The sequence below is a fragment of the Ichthyophthirius multifiliis genome (assembly GCF_000220395.1).
Source record: "Ichthyophthirius multifiliis unplaced genomic scaffold scaff_1120509250424, whole genome shotgun sequence".
Classification (NCBI taxonomy): Eukaryota; Ciliophora; class Oligohymenophorea; order Hymenostomatida; genus Ichthyophthirius; species Ichthyophthirius multifiliis.
The window spans coordinates 1-20,809 of NW_004086751.1; the positions used below are offsets into that span (position 1 = coordinate 1).

The 20,809-nt window shown below is 15.6% G+C and overlaps 1 protein-coding gene across 1 annotated transcript, besides 20 other annotated features; it reads left to right on the top strand. All coding sequences in view use genetic code 6, as the record gives it.

Annotated features, from left to right (window-relative positions):
* Positions 1 to 165: a microsatellite.
* Positions 166 to 171: 6 nt separating this feature from the next.
* Positions 172 to 222: a microsatellite.
* A 936-nt stretch (positions 223 to 1,158) lies between these two features.
* Positions 1,159 to 1,215: a microsatellite.
* Positions 1,216 to 1,680: 465 nt separating this feature from the next.
* Positions 1,681 to 1,725: a microsatellite.
* Positions 1,726 to 1,986: 261 nt separating this feature from the next.
* Positions 1,987 to 2,045: a microsatellite.
* Positions 2,008 to 2,057: a microsatellite.
* Positions 2,053 to 2,087: a microsatellite.
* Positions 2,088 to 3,957: 1,870 nt separating this feature from the next.
* Positions 3,958 to 4,025: a microsatellite.
* Positions 3,968 to 4,033: a microsatellite.
* A 343-nt stretch (positions 4,034 to 4,376) lies between these two features.
* Positions 4,377 to 4,423: a microsatellite.
* A 358-nt stretch (positions 4,424 to 4,781) lies between these two features.
* Positions 4,782 to 4,811: a microsatellite.
* A 449-nt stretch (positions 4,812 to 5,260) lies between these two features.
* Positions 5,261 to 5,312: a microsatellite.
* Positions 5,261 to 5,315: a microsatellite.
* Positions 5,316 to 5,785: 470 nt separating this feature from the next.
* Positions 5,786 to 5,836: a microsatellite.
* A 235-nt stretch (positions 5,837 to 6,071) lies between these two features.
* Positions 6,072 to 6,125: a microsatellite.
* A 4,402-nt stretch (positions 6,126 to 10,527) lies between these two features.
* Positions 10,528 to 10,615: a microsatellite.
* Positions 10,616 to 13,059: 2,444 nt separating this feature from the next.
* Positions 13,060 to 13,117: a microsatellite.
* A 446-nt stretch (positions 13,118 to 13,563) lies between these two features.
* Positions 13,564 to 13,628: a microsatellite.
* A 728-nt stretch (positions 13,629 to 14,356) lies between these two features.
* Positions 14,357 to 14,397: a microsatellite.
* A 3,037-nt stretch (positions 14,398 to 17,434) lies between these two features.
* IMG5_073380 (hypothetical protein) lies at positions 17,435 to 17,832 on the top strand (the record flags this gene model as incomplete). Its single annotated transcript, XM_004036643.1, has 1 exon — positions 17,435 to 17,832. A coding segment is annotated over one exon (315 nt), but the record flags the coding sequence as incomplete, so codon positions are not given.
* Positions 17,833 to 18,192: 360 nt separating this feature from the next.
* Positions 18,193 to 18,225: a microsatellite.
* The last annotated feature ends 2,584 nt before the right edge of the window (positions 18,226 to 20,809 follow it).

Sequence of the window (20,809 nt, forward strand, 5' to 3'; positions counted from 1 at the left end):
AATGATAATGATAATTATAATGATAATGATAATGATAATGATAATGATAATGATAATGATAATGATAATGATAATGATAATGATAATGATAATGATAATGATAATGATAATGATAATGATAATGATAATGATAATGATAATGATAATGATAATGATAATGATAATTAATTAGAAGAAGAAAATAATAAATAATAAAATGAAGAAGAAAATAATATTAAAAATACTATTATGAAATGGATTTGTTTTTATTTTATTATAATTTTAGTAGTATTTATTTATTATATTATTAATTCATTAGGATTTAAAAATACTTTTTAATTAAAAAATGAAGTCGAAAACGAATACATAAACACCAATTATCCTTTCGACTTTAATTAAAATGCAAATAATTACAAACTTACAAAAGATAATAAAATATGTACAAATAATAAACTTTTATATACATTCAAATATTAAAAATTACTAATAAACACATATTTAAATATTGAAAGAAATAATATTTATATAAAAACGAATAATGAGGAAAAAAATATAGATTATTTATATTATTGTGGAGATGATTGTGTATAAAATTGTGGTTAAAACTGTCAAAAATGCAATTTTTAGTCGTAATAGTGTTTTTAATGCAAATAAAGATTTTTTTTGATTTTTCAGGGTAAAATTGTGTTTAAATATAATGTGAAGGAGGCATATTTTATTAGAACTTTTGCATAAAAAATAATTCTGTAAATTTAATTAATATAGAAAATAATTAATTTATATTTCATGTTCCTTTTAAATTTTAAGAAAATATAAAATATCCTTTTTAATTATTTTAAATGATATTTAATATAATTAATAAGATATTTTTAACGTAAAAAATGAGAAATTTTTTAAAGAAAATTTTATTTTAAGCATTCCTTTTTTTGATAAAAACACATAATTTTAAGATTTAGAAAAATTTATAAAATAAAATATTTAAAAAAAATACCAATAAAATATTGCGTTTTATTCACTGGCTGGAATTAAAATAGGTGGAGCTTTAGTTAGTGAATTAATATTAAATAAAAATATAAATTTTATAGATTTAATAATTGCTTTTTCATTTGAAACATAATTAGTTATTGTAAAATAGATAAATAATAATTAAAAAGTTAATAAAATATTTATTATATAAAAATTATAATTATTATTATTATTATTATTATTATTATTATTATTATTATTATTATTATTTTAATATAGTTAAGAAAGTTTTGTAATTTTAATAATTTATATATAGAAAGTACTAAAAATGATTATGTAGATTATTCTGATAATAAATTATTATTTTTAGAAAATTATTAATAAATATAACTTGAATTAAATTAGTAATATTTATAAATATAGAATGAAAATAATTGATAAATATTAATATATTTTTTTTTTAAATGTATAAATAAATACTTATTTATTTTATATATATACCATTATATTTTATTAATATTTTTATATTAATTAATATTGATATTAAATTTGTTTTAATTAAAAAATTTATAAATTAATATAATATATACATATTTTTTTACATTTTTAATTAATAATTTTCATTATATATATAATTTATATATAAATTAATAAAAAGTAATTATTACTTTAATTTTTTTTATATGACATATTTATCTTTTTTATTTTTAATATTTCATTTTTATTTTCTATAATTATTATTATATTAAATAAATTATTATTAATTAATTACAAATATTAATTTATTTTTATATTTTGAAGTTTTTATCATGATTAAAAAGTAAAAAACGTTTGTTATTTTTTAAAATTCATATTTTATAATTTTGAAGATTAAAACTTATTAAAATATTAAATTAAATTTGAATTTATTTAAAGTATACATATTCATTAAAATCTATAAAAAATTGTATTTCAATAATATATATATATGGTATTTATTATTTAAGTTTGTTAATATATATTTAAAAAATATAATAAAAAAATCATTATATATTGAATTAAATAAATAATCAAAAATTTATTAATATAATGAAATATATATAAATAAGTAAATATATATATATATATATAAAGAACTATACAAAAATAAAGAATTATAAAAATTTTAGATGCTTTTTTCATAAAATTCTAATAAATTAAATATAAATTTAAAGGAAATTATTTAAATATTATATGTTTATTAAAATACTAGAAACAAATAATAATATTTTTATTTATTAATAAGAATAAATAATAACAGAGTTTAAAAAATTATTTTTTGGATTAATGATATTTTATCAAGCTTAAATACTTAAATAATTTAAATTTAAATGAAGCAGTAAAAATTATGATAAAATTAAGAATATATAGTTTTTCTATAAATTTTAATGTTATTAAGAAGTTAAAATTGATATCAATTGAAATTATTATAATTTAAGGTAATCGTATGAAAGTAAAGAAATTAGTTTAGATTAAATTAATAAAGTTATTTATTTTATGATAATTTGTTTAAATTAAATCTGAATAAAAAATAATATTTTGATATCTAAACAATTTAGAAAAAACTATTAATGATCTTAATTTATAAAATTTTAAATAATACTTTAATAAAAACGGATTTTATTATTTCTGTAAATAAACATAAAAATAATTATTTAAAATAAAAATTTTATAAATTGTTAATTTACCTTTATATTATACATAAAATTAATATAATTGCTATTTAAATTCTTTATTAACATGAAAAACAAATTCAATGATTATTTTATTTTTAATTGTTTTTATTTTATTAAACTTATTTAATTATTGTATTCTTATAGTTTTTATATTATCTAGAATTTGTTTTTAAATCAATAAATACTTTATCGTTTTATTTAATATTTTTTTCAATATTATATTTTCTCCCTTATATTAATTTATTGTTTTTCTAATCTAATAAAAAGAATTATTCAAATGTATCTATTTTTTTATTAATTAAAAATGAAATTATTTATTTAAGAGAATCTTTTTTTGTATTAGTTAAATTATCTAATAATTATTTATTATTTTCATTCATTTAATTTTTAGAAAATAATTCATATAATAATTCTAATATATTTATTTTTTCTTCATTTTTTTATTCAAAATTTTAAAGTTAATTTTTTATAAAATATTTAATTGATTCTAATTATTCTTAATTTTGTTATTTGTCTCTTAAATTTTTTTACTTAATATTATTCGATATATATTTTTCTTATTTGTTAGAACTGTTTTAATTTTAACAATTTTATTGATTGATTTTGAAGTTTTAAACATTTAATGGATTATTGAATTTTAATTTGTTCAAATTAATATCATTTATTTCATTCATATTTTGATTTTAATCTTTTAGGAGATTTGTATTGTAAATTTTGAAATTCACATCAATATTTGGATTATAATTTGGCTAAAAATTATTTATTTATTATAAATTATTATTTTTAGTATTTTCTTAAACTTTTAAATTAATATTTTTTAATTTGCTATTTTAATAGTTTTAATTTATTTAATTAACTTAATAAAAATTTTAATATTGTATTAGATTTTTTTAATTTTTACATCCTTAATTATACTATATATTCTATTAATCTTAATTTTAAAGAAAATTATTATTTTAATACTAATTAAATTTATTATTAATATCTTAAGTTAAATAACTTTAATAAGGTATTTTTTATTTTTATTATAAATTATTTATTTTATCATTTTATTTATAATCTTCAATTATGTATTAATAGTCATTTTGCTAATTATTTAAAATTTTTTAATTCTATAAAAATTAATACTATTTAATTTACTCATTTTAAGACTTCAAAAATTAATTATTTTTTTATTATATAAAATTATTGTAATCATTTTGGCTTTTTTAAACTAGAGTAATATTTTCTTATATTTATTATTATGATAAATAATTAACATAGTTATTTTAATATTATGCTTAAGAATCATATAATTTGTTATTTTCTATTGTAGTAATAATCTAATTATTATTAAATATCTATTATTATATTAATGGTTAATTATTAATTAATTATTATTAATTATTAATTATAAAATTATTTTAATCAAAATAGCTGTCTTGATGTTGTAATTAACTTTTATTTTAGTTAGAAATAAAACTATACTATTGGAACAATGTATTATTATATTCAAATGTGTTTTATTATTATTTTAATTATATTTACTATTATTATCTTTATTAGATATTCATATTTTAATTTTACTAAACTATTATTGATTATTATTTACTTTAAAATTAATTTAAATTTTATTTTTGATAAATATTGTACTTTTTTTAAGAATAAAATTATTATTATTATGAATTATTAATAAGTTATGAATTATGATGATCTTATACTTTATTTTGTTTTAATCTTATATTTTAACCATATTTTATTTATTAAAATTAATCTTTATTAATTTCTTATGAATTAATTTTATTTTGGATTTTTTTAACAATTTCATTATACTTTTTTCTAAATTAAATATATTTATCTCCTAATTTTGTATAACCATTTTTTTTGAATAAATCATTCAAATAAACATAATTATCGAACATAAATCTTTTTAAATACTACAAGTTTTTAAAAATATCATAATTATGATTAAATCTTTAAAATAGAAAATTATATATATTTATTTGTATATGTGTATTTTTTTACTTGCATTATTATTTTTCACAAAACCCTTCAGCAACCTTATATTTACAGGGATAATTACTTAAATCATGAGAAAGTTGGCAATCAATATTATTAAAACATTATTTATTTACATGTTTTATGCAAATTTTCTTTTAAATTATTAAAATAATATAAATTAAAATAAAATAATTTCTTACTATATTATTCGAATCTAAGAAATAAAATTTATTTTTTTCAGTTTCCTAAATTTATTTAATATTAAATTAGATTTAAAAGTTTGTTTATTACTTTTTAATTTATTTTATGATTTATATCTTAGTTAGTAGTATTTTTAATAAATTTTTTTATATATTTTTTTTTTAAATTATTTGTTTCTATTCTTTAAAAGATACATATTAAATAATATCTTCATCTTATTCATATGAAGAATATCTAGAATATTTTTTATTTTCAAGAATTTAACTAGATTATTTTTTTTAATTTTTCTTTTCTTTTTGTTTACTTTTTGATCGAGATCTCGAAGATATTTTTTATCTTTTTAATTCTAAAGCAGACTAATAAGTATGTAATATTAAAATAATATTATAAATAATTATGAGAGAAAATAAATAAAATATTTATATAAAAAATGTTAATAAATATATATATATATATATATATATACATTTATATTTATATTTATATTTATATTTAAACTATCTTATTTTATCAACTTATTTTTAATATGTTAGTTTTTTTAATATGTTGTATTTAAACAATAATATTTAATAATTACTTTAATATAATTTAATATAATCATTTCTATATAGATTCAAATCATATTTAAATTATATTAAAATTTAATTTGAAACAAATAATTGATAAATTTAAATTTTGAGAAAATGCTTTAACTAATTTAAATAAATATATATTCATTTTTTTTTATATATATTACTAATTATATATAATTTTTCTAATATTATTAATAAATTATAAAATTACTCTTTTTTTAATTATTTTTTATTTTTGGTAATTGTATTTTTATTTATTAGAATATTCATCTTCTAAATAATTTAGTAGTTCTCCTTCTTCGAAATCTTCTTATTATTAATTTTAAATTTAAACATTTTTTTCATCAAACATATGAATATAATTAATATATTTTTATATATTTATTTTTTAATATATAATAATTTTAAATATTATTATATATAAATAAATATATATATAAATATCAATTATTATCTTTACATAATTTAAAAGAGAAATTCAATATAAAAAATTTTGATTTCTCATTTTTTTTAAAATATATAAATAGCATAAATATATATTATTTTAAAATTCTGTAAAAATAAATTATTTTTATTTATATTATAATAAAAAATTCCCATTAAATTTGTTTATATTATATATAATATGCAACAATAAATAGAAAATAATTTAAACTTTAAATTAAAAACTATTAAATAATATTTATTTTTATTTTTATCTTAAATTATTTATTTTTTATATATTTTAAATTATATTAAATTTATAAACTAATGTTTTTGTACTTTTTAATTAGAAAAGATTTAAAATTATTTAAGTCAATAAAATATAAATTAAATTAATAAACATATATAATAAAAAAAATTTATTGAGTAGAAAAACATATATAGTTTAACTTAATTACAATATTATTTTTTATTTTAAAAGTATTTATTTTTATAAAAAATATATTAATTTTATAATAATATTAAAAAAAAATTTAAAATTATTTTAAATATTTATTTTTAAAAAAAAAATATTTACTAAAATAAATAATTTTTTAATGTTAATAAAAAAACCAAAATCAATATCTTTAAATATTTTTTTAAATTCTAAAGATTATATAACTGCATATGATATATAGAAATTAGATTATTATTTTTAGCATTCATCATAAAGATAAATAAAAGTTTTTTTTTTTTTTTTCAAAAGGCCCAAATTATAGTATTAATTTTAATATAGGATATATTTTATGAAAAAGACTAAATTGAATGGACAAAATTTCAATAACTTATAACAAACAATCATAAAAGTACTGAAGATATAGAAACCTAATTCAAAGATTAAATTGAACTTTTTGAATTAAAAATTCATACTAAAAAAAATCATTTAATAGTTTTAATAGACATATCTCCATCAATGTTTAAATATGACTATATTACAAACAATTTAAATATATAGAATTTAGAGATTATATGCAAATCTTTATTTGAAGTAAAAATGTAAAAAGGCATTTTTATAACAAAAAATAAAAATAGAATATATAAGATGTAGTATTAAAAAAGTAATAAGAAAATTACGAAAAATTTTCTTCTGGATAATCAAGCCCATGTTTAACTCCTTTATCAGAAAATATTAATTTAAATCCTAATTAATGGAAGGAATATAAACAAAGTACTAGAATATCAGTTTATTTTTTTGGAGCACCTGATAAAAATGTTTAAGTAAAATTGTTTTATTTAAAAAAAAAAATCAAATATTTTTAAAAAGTTGATAATAAATTATGTAAAACTCACTGCAGAAAATTAAAAAGAAATTCATAAAAAGATAATAACTTCTATTATTGAAAACTGTAATAAAATGTCATCTAAAAATTTTGGTGTAAATCAAAGCCCTAAAACTTCTTAAGCCCGCTCTAAGAAAAATAGTAGTGCATCAAATAAATAATCAGGAAATGAATATTAATTTAAACACAGTCATATTTATATATAATTTTAAATTAATATTTTATCTTTTTATTAAAAGAAAATCAAGAATCAGCAAGTATGTTATATGCAATCAATTCAATTTAAATAAATTATAAATGTATGGAGACAAATTTAATTTATCAAAATTGATTGTTATTACAGATGGTATTTCTTTAGATCCGAATGAAGAATACTATAATTTTTATTAAAATATAAGTAAAAGTGTTAAATCTTTTGGATATTCGTGTCATATTTTGTTAACAGGAAAAAGTTAATTAGAAAAAGATAATTTTTTTGGATATATTGTAGATGAAAATATGTAAATAAAATTTTTAAAAAATAATAATAATATATATATATACATATAGTTTGAGATTTTAATCATATAAAATGAATGGAGAATTTCATTTTTTAAATGTACATGATTAGTTAAATAAAGATAAAAAAAAAAATCAAAGTGCTTTTTTTGCTTGCTGTGACAGACTATAGGAGGAATTTTCGAATAAAATTAAAGGAATGCTTATGACTTGGAATATAAAATATAAATTAAAAGAATGCAAATATGATTTTAGGAAAAGAATAATTTTTTAGAGTAATAAAATGATAAAAAATGAAAATTAAGTAGATGAGGATATAAGAGAAAAAAAAAGTAAGGATGAATATAGAATAAAAATAATGAAAAAAATAAAAATCTTTTAAGAATATGAGTTAAAAGTGTATAATAATTAAAAAAAAGAATACGAAAAATTGCAATAGGTTGTTAAAATGAGACATTTAGAAGGATGGAAATCATTAAAAAATTCAAATAACTTTTTGTGTAAAAATATAATGTTTTTATATATATTTTTGTTCAAATTTTAGTGTCTTATAAATATAAAATTGATTTTTAATCAAAATTATATTATTTTATTGAAGAAAGAGATTATTGTTATTATGCTTATATAATAGCAGAATTTCCTGAATAAATTGATGAATAATAATAATAAAAAGCAAATAATAAAACTTCAAATTTAAAGAAAACTTCTAATTATGAGTTTATTTATAAAATTTGTAATTAAATAAAAATAGATGATTAATTAACTATGAATGTATTTAATATTATTAGTCATAATTTTAAAAACAGTAATGAAAATTTAGCAAAATAAATTACCAATGTTCAATTATGGGATAGATATTTTTAAGTAAAATAATTGATTTTTTTAGTAATTCCGAAATTTAATAATTATTTGAATGAAATTAAGTATAATTAGTTTGTTAATTAATTATTGTGCGCAATAAATGCTTTCACTGATAACAAAATTATTAAAAAATATTTTTATGTAAAAATTAATAATGAAGAAACTGATAACTTAATAGAAGATTCTTATATAAAATAAAATAATTAAAACAATTTATAAGAAGAAAATAAGCAAATTAATTTTTTTTAATTATTTAAAAATGATTATATTTAACAAATAAAAGAAAAATAATTAGAAAAAACAGTAAAAAGTTTATATTATTTTAATGTGAAAGTTAATAGTTAATATTTGTTAGAAATTAAATTTGCATTTTAAAATTATGACAAAAATTAATAAAAATAAGTTTTAAAAGATTTTAAGAAGCTAATTTATGATTAAAATTTTGAAAATTATGAAGTTTCTATTATTTCTAATTAAATTTCAAATATATTTTCATATACAAGTAAAAAATTAATTTTTATATATTTACAATATAAATTAAAAAAAAGAATTTTCAATTAGCTAAAATTAATAAGTAAGTAATTTAGCGAAAATTTGGAATTGGAGAGGTGATAAAATATATGATTTAAATCATTTTTATTAAATTTTAATAAGCTTAAGAAAAAATAGTTAATTTAAAGAAATAAGAAATTCAAAGCCTCAAAAGGAAGTGATTTTTATAACTGAGATGTAGTTTAAAGAATAACATAATTCTTAAAAATAAAAAAGAATTTTAATCGCTCACTTTATTTCATATAAAAAATAAAATAAAAATATAGAGATTAACTCTTCTCTAGATAATAATAAATTGAATGAAAAAAGCATTGCTAGTAGTTATATTGAAGTATTTTTTTCTTTTTAAATAAAAAAATAAAAATTTATAAAGGTTAAAATAGTTTGTGAAAATTGTTATGATTTAGTTGAAGTTGATGGAAAATTAGTTCCTGTTTAAGATTTTTTATATTAATACATTAATTTTATTTTTAAATAAGAAGAAAATATTGTAAAGAAATTATATACAGTACATTTTATACATAGGAATTGCCTATTTAAAAAATTATAAAATTCTTAATATAATGACTAATTTTATAATATTATTTTAGAAAAATTGAAAAATTAGAATTATAATTAAAACTAATTTTTAAGTAATATTGAATATATTAATGAATAAAATTAATAAAATTAGTATAAAAAATATCTTGATAAAGTAAATTTTAAATAATAAAAAAAATTTATAAAATTTATAAAAATACATAGATTCTTAAAGAATATATTTAGTCAAATTTTGATTTAAGCAAAGAATAATTGATTGATTATTAATGTCTTTTTAAAAAAAGTTGTTTAAAGAAAAGTTTAAATTTACCAATAATATAGACATAAAATATAGAAGAGCAGACAAACTTAAAAGAATATAACAAAAATATTTTTTAAAAATTTTTATAGTTTATTCAAAGCAATAATGATTATAATATGAACTAAAAAAAAAATTAACCAATTGAGTATATTTAAGGATAAAAAGGTTATATAAATACTAAATTTATTGATTATAAAATTTTAATGATTACATTATTAAAGGAAGATTTTCTAAAAGAAAAAGCTAATTTAAATTAAAAGTAGATTATTGAAGAAGATAATAAAATACTTAAAAAAGTAAATAGTGAAATATTAGAATAAATTAAATTGGAGTTTTATCTAATAGATATTAGATGTTATGAAAATAATACTACATGCAATAGGACAGATTTTGATACATATATTAATGCTATAGATAATTTTATAGAATAAAATATTAAATGTTTTAATAATCTATTTGCTGAAAATTGCTTTAAGGCAATTGAGAGTAAAATAAATAATATTAAAAAAAGTAGTATTGAATTTGCAATTTAATGTTTAAGTCCACCTGTATAATATATTATTAACATAACAGATATTGTATAAATTTATAATTGGTATCATTTAAAATTATTAGATTAAACAAAAAAAATTGAATTTAAAAATAGTAATAAAAATCAAAATAATAATAATGATAATAATAATAATAATAATAATAATAATAATAATAATAATAATAATAATAATAATATTAAAATCAAATAATTTATTTTAATAAAAATTATGATGATAATAAACCTGAAAAAATTAACTAATCTTTAGAAAATTTAAATGCCATAAATACCCATAACAGTATAAATATTTCCTCATTTAATATGAGTGATTAATAATTAAATAATTAAGAAGATTTATCTGATAATTTAAGCATTTTATAATATATTGATACATAAATACTTTAATAAGGTTTTAAGATTTTTTTTTCCATTTTATACCTTTATTTTTCATAAATACCTGGTACAAACTTTTTTTATAAAGACTAAAAAAAGTTAGAAAGTATATAGAGTATTAATGCAGATATAGAATTAGTTTAATCATTTTTCCCTTATTTTAATTTGTAGGCACCGAATTTATTCTTCATAATAAAATTATAATGTTAATAAAATGTGTACCATGATTTTATAGATTTTCAAACAACTTTCACTACTTTACTAGCTGATAATAATGATACAAATACAAATAAAAATATAATTTTCGAGTTTTATTAAATTCAATAAACTGAACTCCTATGTTAAAATAATTTTAAAAGTGAACAAAACAATTAAGATTCTTCAACTACAGGTTAAAGTAAAGTAAAAGATGACAATTTTTATGTTTATTTGAAAACTGCTTGTTAAAATATTATTAAGAAAATGGTAAAAAATTCTATATATTATTTTTATTTTTATACAATATAGATTCTTGAATATAGTTAATTTAATACTTGTTTAAATAGTAAAGATTTCTATAAAATTAATAAATATATAAAAGAAATTAAAGAAAGTAAAAAATAAATTATTTATGTATATACATATATATATATATATAATTTAAAATAGTTTAGAATTTGTAAAAAAAGAAACCAGATCATTAAGAAGATTACTATTTAATAATTAAAGATTAGAAAGATTCAAAATGTTAAGAAATATTAATATAGGAATTAAAGAATAAAGAAAATAAAGGAAAAATACACCTTGATGTTAAAATGTAAGGAAAAAATGAATGGTATTTTTATTAAATATATTAGCATTAAGTTGATTCTGATAATAATTTAATATCTTAGGATTTAAAAAATATTTATAATAGTAAATTATTTATTAATATATTTATATTTTTAACTTTTTTTTTATTTAGATTTATCAAAACTATTTGGATTTGTTATTCCTCTTTGGCTTATTTTTCATGTAAAAGATTGCTAAATAGAAATTAACTTAAGTGTTCCTTTTTTTATTCAAAGTTTCTAAAAAGAAATAATCCAACCAATTTATAATGAAGTTAATAATTTCTTATAAAAAGTCTATTATAGAACTAATACATCACTTCTTATTTTGGAAATGACTAAAACAAGGGAATGTCCCAAAAATTTGATAATAAAAACTGCTAAATCAATAACATAAAATAAAGGAGTGGCTTAAAGGCATAGAGGACCACCAATTAAATTATAAGAACAGAAATTATTATAAAAAACTTTAGAAAATAGTAATAGTGGTGGAAATGGTCAAAGCTAGAATTTGAATAGGATTGAAAATAAATAACCTGAATATGAAATTGATTTAATTTCTGAGTTGTATTTCCCAGTTTTTGAAACATTTTAGGTAGGATAAGCTATAAATTGTTTAAAAAGTAACTAATTTTTCGACAATTATAGAGTATAGAATAAGGTAAATACTTTCCTGAACCCTTATTAAGACAATTAAATTTATGTTTTATGCTTTTAAGAATTTGATTCTTATTAAATTTTAAATGATTAACACACTGTAAATTTTAACACTTTTTGTGCAAATTCATCATTTGTGTTTGAAAAACCTGAATGTAAAAGTTATACTGATTTAAATTAAAATTTTATTAAAGATGAATAAGAGAATGAGCTATATATGAGTTCTAAAAATGCAAAATCATGCATTAATTAGGGCAATTTTGAAGAACTTAAATAGGCCTTTTATAATAAATTGAGAGATGTTTTATTAAATTATTTTAGTAATTTTATTATTTATATTTTTTTTCAAAAGTATATATTTTTTTTTTAGGAATTGAGGATTATATTAATGCAAAAAGATTATTAAAGTTAGATATTTATGGAATGAACAAAGATAGTTGTTCATATAAAGTACACGAAGAAAATATTGTTTAATAAGTAATATAATCTTAAATACCAGAAATAAGTTAATAAATTTGTAGTAAATTAATAAAAGGAAACAATAATGTTTTATCAAAAAGCGATTTAAATCTGCTTTAATTTACAAAATATAATAAGGTTATTTATTAAAAACTTAATATTTATATAAAAATGCATTTTATTTTAGATTTTAAGATTTTAGTATCCCTAATTTATTGTTGATCATAGTCCTTATATGTATTATTTTTAACAAAGTTTATAAAAATTAATGCTTAAATATAATGAATAAAGTAATGCGCCTGTTTAATAAAATCGATAAAGTAATATATATATATATATATATATATATATATATATATATATATATATATATATATATATTAACTTTATTTTCATAAAAGCTTTATAAGATTAAAAAAATGAAGTTAATTAATTTTCAATTTTAAATAATAATGTTTTTTAATCTCAAAATTATGGCTAAATGTAAATAATTGAAACTCCTTTTGACAAAAATGATTATTGTTTTTTATTTAATTAGTTGGATTAAAATTTAAAAGAAATATTCGGAGTGTGTTTATTTACACTTAATCTGCAAATATTTAAATAAGAAAATAATAATGAAATATAAGAAGTAAATCATTTTTACCCAATTATTAGTTTAAAATAGGCTTAAACACATCAAGCTCATGAAATTAATTAAATTTAAAACATTTCTTTAGGTTGTGGTTATACTGAAAAAGATTGGAATGACTTAAGCACGTAAATTATTGAAATCCTATAGAATAATTAATAAATTGAAAATTTTAAATTACTTTCTATATCAAATTATAATGATAATAATAATAATAATAATAATAATAATAATAATAATAATAATAATAATAATAATAATTTAAATACTGCAGATAAATCTTAAAAATAAGTAATATTTTTTTTTTATTTTATTTATTTTTTAAATTAATTTAGGAATTTAAAAATAGCTAAAATAATCTATAAACAAAATATTATTTGGATCTATAAATTAGAAATTAGGTAAAAAATATAAATTTATTTATTTATTTTCATATAAAATTATCAAATATATTTTATTTAATTAAAATAAAGGGATAATTAGAAGAAGATAAGCTGATAATATATTTAACCGATCTTTTAAATTAGGTTTCTCTAGATTATTTGTTCGAAACAATTTTATAAAGAATACTTATAACAAATATAGATTTTGAAAAAAGTGGTCCAAAGAATTTTTATTAAATAGAGAATTTTTTCAAGCAATCTTAAATCGCTGAAAAATTATTCTCAAGATTGAATAATAGGAGCTGTTTTATGCAATAATATACATTTGAACATAAATCTCATCATTTAATATGGCCTGAGTACTTAAATTATTGTAGTTAATAATTAGAAAAATAAATAAATTATTGTTGTAAAGATAAGGAGGAGCTAAAAATTCCTTTTATTTATGTGATAAGTGATGTGTAAGGACATACACACTTTTTCTTTAGTTTTGAATCTATGTGTGTATTTTTCTAAGCTAATTATAAATCACCGGTTGACGTTTGCTAAAAGAATGTGTCTATTTCATATATAATATGTGAAAATTTATAATTTTAAGGAGTAAGCATAAATATTTTATATATATATATTTTTATAATATAAATATTAGTATAATTAATATTCTAATTATAAAACGGACTTAAAATTATTAGAAAAAGTTAAACAAGTTCAAGGAATAAAATATGCAAACAATTTAAGCCTTGATAAAATTTAAATGCCTATGAACTTATACACTAAGAGAAGTTATTATGCGAAAATTTCTATTTCTAAAAACATAATCGATACGTATTTTTATAATGTAAATTGGAATATTGTAAGGAATGTGAGAGAATAAATTAACTAATATATGAAATGGTCTTATTAAAGAATTCATATTTTAAAGCACATTGAATTATAAAAATTAGGAATTTATACTCATTTAATAGCATATAAACCTATGCAAATTAAATAATTTAAAAGAAAATATTAATTTATTGATGATATTAATAAAGTATATAATTTTTTAACTAATTATAAATTTTACTTATATTTTTTTTAAGATAATGACTTCTGATGAAAAGAACAAACGAGATTAATAATAATAAATATAGAAAAAATACTTTTTAGGAAGAAACCAAATTCTTAGAATGGAATAATAAAAAGAATAAGTTTAATTGACTTAATTTATTTCATGTATGATCCAAAATGTTTATCCAGCTAAGGATGTGGAAAATATTATTTAAAAATTCGATGCTTAATATAGAGATTATGTTAAAGTTTCATTCAAAATAATAAAACCTAAATTCACAAAAAGCTATTAAAATAAAAAATTGAATACAAATACTTAACTTGATCCTTTAGTTTTACATGGAACATCTTTTTTAGATATTGTAAAAGATTTTTATATTAATCATTATAATAAAGCCTTTTTTGATCATATGTGTAAAGCCAAAGTTTCGAATTAGAAAAGAATAGATAATCTAATGCTAAAAGTATAAAATAATATATTTATTTTTATTTTGTTTAAAAAAAAAAAAGTTTAAAAAACATGCGTGTGTTTAAGCAGAATATGTTTGCCCTATAATAATTGTTTTATAGGGTATCATTAGCTTTAATTTAAAAGAATTCGACTCTTCTGAGGCTTTTGGAGATCATGTTGATATAATGGAAAAAGAAGAAGCAAAATAAATAAAAATGACAAATGATTTTTTTTATGAAATATTCAAAAATTAATGCAATACCATACTGAACGAAGGAAAATATGTTATCATTAATGATTAATAGAAAGAATTTAGTTTTTTAGTATTTAAAAAAATAAAAAAAAACATAAAATATATAATTTATATTTAGGATTAATCAAGTGATAATTTAATTAGTTATTAAGCAATTCATAATGAAGAAGGATTAAAATTAAAATAAAAAACTGAAAGTATTTATTCGAAAAACATATATCAATAAGATATATAATTAAAAGTATAAAAAAATATTACTATAATTAGTTTTTTTTTAATAAAAAAGTACTTGTAATAGAAAAAATATAGCAATTTAACTTAGTATTTTTATAAAGAGAAAAATACTCATCAAATAATATTTCGAAAATAAACATCAAAAACATTATTCGTAGTTGACATTTAATATTTTTCTTAAGAAATAAATGAAACTATTTATTATTGGACTTGGAATGATAATGAAAATTTCGAGAATATTTAAAAAGTAGAAATAGAGTTTTTTTAGAATAAATTTAATATAGTTAATAAAGTATATTTATCCCATTTATAATTAATTGAAAATTTTATTAATAATGATTAAAATTAAAAAATATTTCCTTATATTGATATTATTTAAACTTTGAATCCTATTTCTAATTATTTCGTTTAATAAAAAAAAATTGTCGAGGATAAAATTTTAAAATCTAAAATATTATAAATAAAAATGGGTTTTTTCAAAACTAATTTCAAAATTTAAAAATTTTACGATTATATATAGAAAAATTATAATTATTATAACTTTTAAAAACTGCAAAAAGATTAGAATTGTATGTATATAAATTTAGATTAAAATATAATTCAAAATTTGGTTGAAAATCCTGAAGATATTCAAGTTTTTTTTTAGTTTTATATAAATGATTATGAAATAGCTGAATTTTAAAATATTCCTGTTTAAGAAATTAATATATAATCCATTTAATCTGTAATTTTATGTTTTTATTTTTATTTTTATTAAAAAAAAAATAGAAAAGCAATAATAATGAAACAATATATGTTTTATACCATATTCTAATTTTTAAAGTCAAATAATAAAAAGAATAATAACTTTAGGAAAATATTAATATAATATAAAATTATATAGAAGATTTTTTTAAATAAACTATTCCGAAAGTAAAGAAGATCTATATTTCATAAGAAAATTTTGATAATATTTTATAATAAAAAGATAAAATACCTTAGTCTGATATTGATTTGCTTTTAAATAATTGTAGTGTCTAATATTTAAAAGTAAAATTTATATATATTCTATATTTTTTTATTACTATAATATTTTTTAGTCTATTGAAATAAATGGATATAGCTTAAAATAAATATAACAATTAATACAAGATATAAGATGCTTTAATTCACTTTTTATAGAAGATTTGAAATTACTTTATCCTTTAACTAATGTAACTTAAAAAGATAAAGACAATTGTTTTTCAGTGTTTGTACCTATAAAAGATGAGTATTAAACTAATTATAAAAGTGCTATTTTGCTTAATATTTTCGATAATGATTAAATTGATATTGAAAATATTAAAATTCTTAATATATTTGAAGCTTATGATGAATAAATAAGTTAGATATTTTCATAAGAAATCAAAAATATATTAATTTATTGGATTTATTATACTAATTAGCTCCATTATAATATTTGAATTAATAAGTATATGATTCTAAAAATCTATATAAATTATATTTTTTATAATTTTGTCTTTAATTTTTTTAATTTAATATGAAAAAAAGTATTATTTTATTAAATTTATATATGTACTAAAAATGTTAGCTTTTTATTATAATTTATATCACAAAAAAATAAATAAAAATAATAACTATATAATATCCATTTAAAATAAAGTCAGTATTCAATATTATATAATTAAATAATTTTATTATCCACATTTAAAAGAATCAAAAAGTTCTAATAATTATCAGCGTAAAGTAAATTTCTAAAAGATTTGCAAACTTCTTAAAAGTCACCTGTTTAGAACATCATATTTCCCTACAAAAATTTCCATATAATAATTTTATCATCATCCAAACTACTACTAACCATTATACCATTAATCCTTTTTCCAAAAACAGCAATATCTTTAAATTACACATTTTCCCCACTTTATTAAAAAATAACATTTAATTCGAAATCATAAATAACTAAATTTCCTTTAATAGAAATTCCTATTATTAAATTGCTAAAAGTAGGATGATTTTTGATAGTATAGAGCCCTGAATTTATATGGGAAACATTAAATGTTTTCGTACAAACAAAATTCTTTTATTTTTATTCGAATTAATATACACAAAGTACTTATTCTTCGCTAAGAGAAATTATTTTATTGATTTCATTTATGCTTAAAATTTAAATTATTTTTGAATTATGTATTCCTTTAAATGATCCAATTAATATAGTACTTATATAATCAAAAATTGTAACTTCACCTTTTTCATCTCCTATAACAATTAATGGAGAATTACTAATTTCACTTATATCCAATATTTTAGAGGCAGGAGATTGTAATCCTTATATATTTTAAGGAAGCAAATTAAGTTTTTTTTCTAATTAATTGAAAATATAAATTTTTATTTCTGAGTCTATATTTCCTACGGCTAAATAAAAGTCATTCTTTGAAATATTATTTTCGTATTTTAAATGGGCCATACATGTTATTTCTCTTTGATTGAATTAATTTTTGAATGAATTCAATTCTTGTGTTTGTACATTTAAAATTCTTATTTGTTTATCTTAACATCCCATACCTATTAAACATTAGCCTAAATAGCACATAATATTAGGAATTTAAATTTTTAAAGAAAATTAGTTTTATAATTTCAAAAAAGAAGAGTTTACTCGATTATTCTTATATTCGGTTTAAAAAAAATCATTTTGATTAATTTTTATATTTTAAGTAATTGAAAAATGGTTTTATGCTGATAATTATTAGCTTTAGATTTTTTCAAATATAGGCTTTTTGTAGCTAATATTTGACATATTTAACGTATCATCTTACATAGAAATAAATTTATTATTATTGTTACTATTACTTAATATAGTTGTATTACTTTTTTTGATAATCTTATTTTTTATATAATTATCTAAATTCTCATATTACTTAATATAATTATTAATTCCATTTAATTTATAATCAAAAATAGTATAGTTTTATAACTTAAAGTTTTATTCGAAAAATTTTGATAATTAAGTTTTAATTATATCAAATAATATATTTTAGTCGTTTTATTTTGTTAAATGACTTATGTCCGAATAAATAGGTAATTTATCAATTAAATCGTTCATATTATTAAATACATTTTCAACAAGTTCATTTATTTAAGGATTCTATTTTAATATATTATCTGAATGTAGAATACCTTGCTTTATTTCATTTATAAAATCTTTGTGTTCTGAAGAGTGCATACTGTTTATTTTTGCATTCAAAATATTTGGATTATTAAGAAATTTAATTTTAGGTTAAATTATTTTAAATAAAGTTTAATTAAATTCTTTAAATTGTTCGAATTATTTTTTAATAATTATTAAAAAAATCATCCAATTTTTTAAATGAATTTTCCTTTTAGACTTTAAGGAATTCTATTATAGTATTTGCTATTTGTTCGATGTCAAATTAAATTTATTCCTTTTGAACATTTATATGTTTTTGAATGTTCAAAATGTGTTGTTCGGAATCTTTTATGTATTTAAATAAATCTTTATTTTTTTACGTTTGGATTAAATTATTGAAAATATTTTTTATTGGCTTTTATTGGAGTTCAAGTTTTTGTGATAGTTCATTTATTGATTTTTCTAATTTTTAAATTTCTAGTATATGCTCTTGATGAGCTTAATTATAATTTTCAGAAAAGCATAAATCGCATAGAAATGGATTATTTTTTAGGCTACAACTTAAAGATGAGCATGCTTTTTTTGCTTGAAAGCCTTTATGGAATAAACATTCTAATTTTAATTACGGAATTAGATTTTAGTTTTAAATGTTTAGATTTAAAAAATCATATATATCTTTATTCATATTTTTTTTAATTTTAAATTTATAATTACTATTTATATTAAATAACATATATTTGTAAGAACTTTAAAAATAATAGTTTTTAGAAAATAAAATTAACTATAGAATAAACAAATATATAAATTAATATTATATTATACGATTATTCATTATTCTTAATTATGGAATATTTTAATTGCTTTTTTAAAAATTCAACTATTGAATATACTTCTTATAATTATTATTAAAATATTTTCTACTAATCTAAATTCCTGTTTTCTTCTTTTTTTAATTATTCATGCAAAGTTTAGTTGTTTTTTTCAAGTAGAAATTAAGATTCTTTGACCATTTCGAACATTTAACTTGAAAATTTCATATTTTCGATTTGCTTTTCCAAAACCATATTTTTCTATTCAAAATTTTCGCATTAATTTTTTAACAAATTCTTTTGTTTTTCAGATTCGATAAGTTTGTTTTCCAAATCCAATATTATTTTATTACTTTAGTCATTTTTTTAAATTAATAAATTACTTTATTTTAATTAAATTTATTGTCTTTCTTGTTTAAAATTATTTTCTCTGCTTTTAGATCTTTCAGTATTCAAAAGAACTTATTTTTAAGAATCTAGTAAATAGTCTACAATTTCGCGTACTTTTCCTACTTTTTGTTAAAAAGATAATTATTCATTTGTATTAGATTTGAATATGTCCATTATTTTAAAAACGCTTTCGTCTATGTAAAATGTAAGATTTTTATTTTAATTTGTATATTTGGATGCTGAAGAATTAAACTTTTTTGCTGAATTATTTTTTATATTTGCGTAAGAATTTTTTAAATTATTTATTTTATTATTGTCTTCTTATGTTATATTGTTTAAAGGAGATTATTAATTTGCTTTGTATAATTAAGATGGTTTTATTGTTTTTTCTTTATTACATTTACTTGATTTTATGTATTCTAAAGAATCTGATGATTTATATTCGTTTTTATTTTCTTAAGAAGATGAAGAAGATGAAAATTTTTTTGTTTTAACATAAATTTGCTTTTTTTAGTCAAGTTTAATAATTTTTTTTTGGTTTTCATCTTCATCTTCTAATTATTATTATTAGAATGAATTTTATATATTTTAACTAATTTTTAATCCACTATTTTTTCTAGTATTCCATCTTTATATTAATGAATCCATTTTTCCTGTTATTTATTTTTTTAAATTATGTTTTTTATAATATAACTATTTTAAAAAATGATTTATATATATTTAAATATTTTTTTTTAAAAAAAAAATTAAT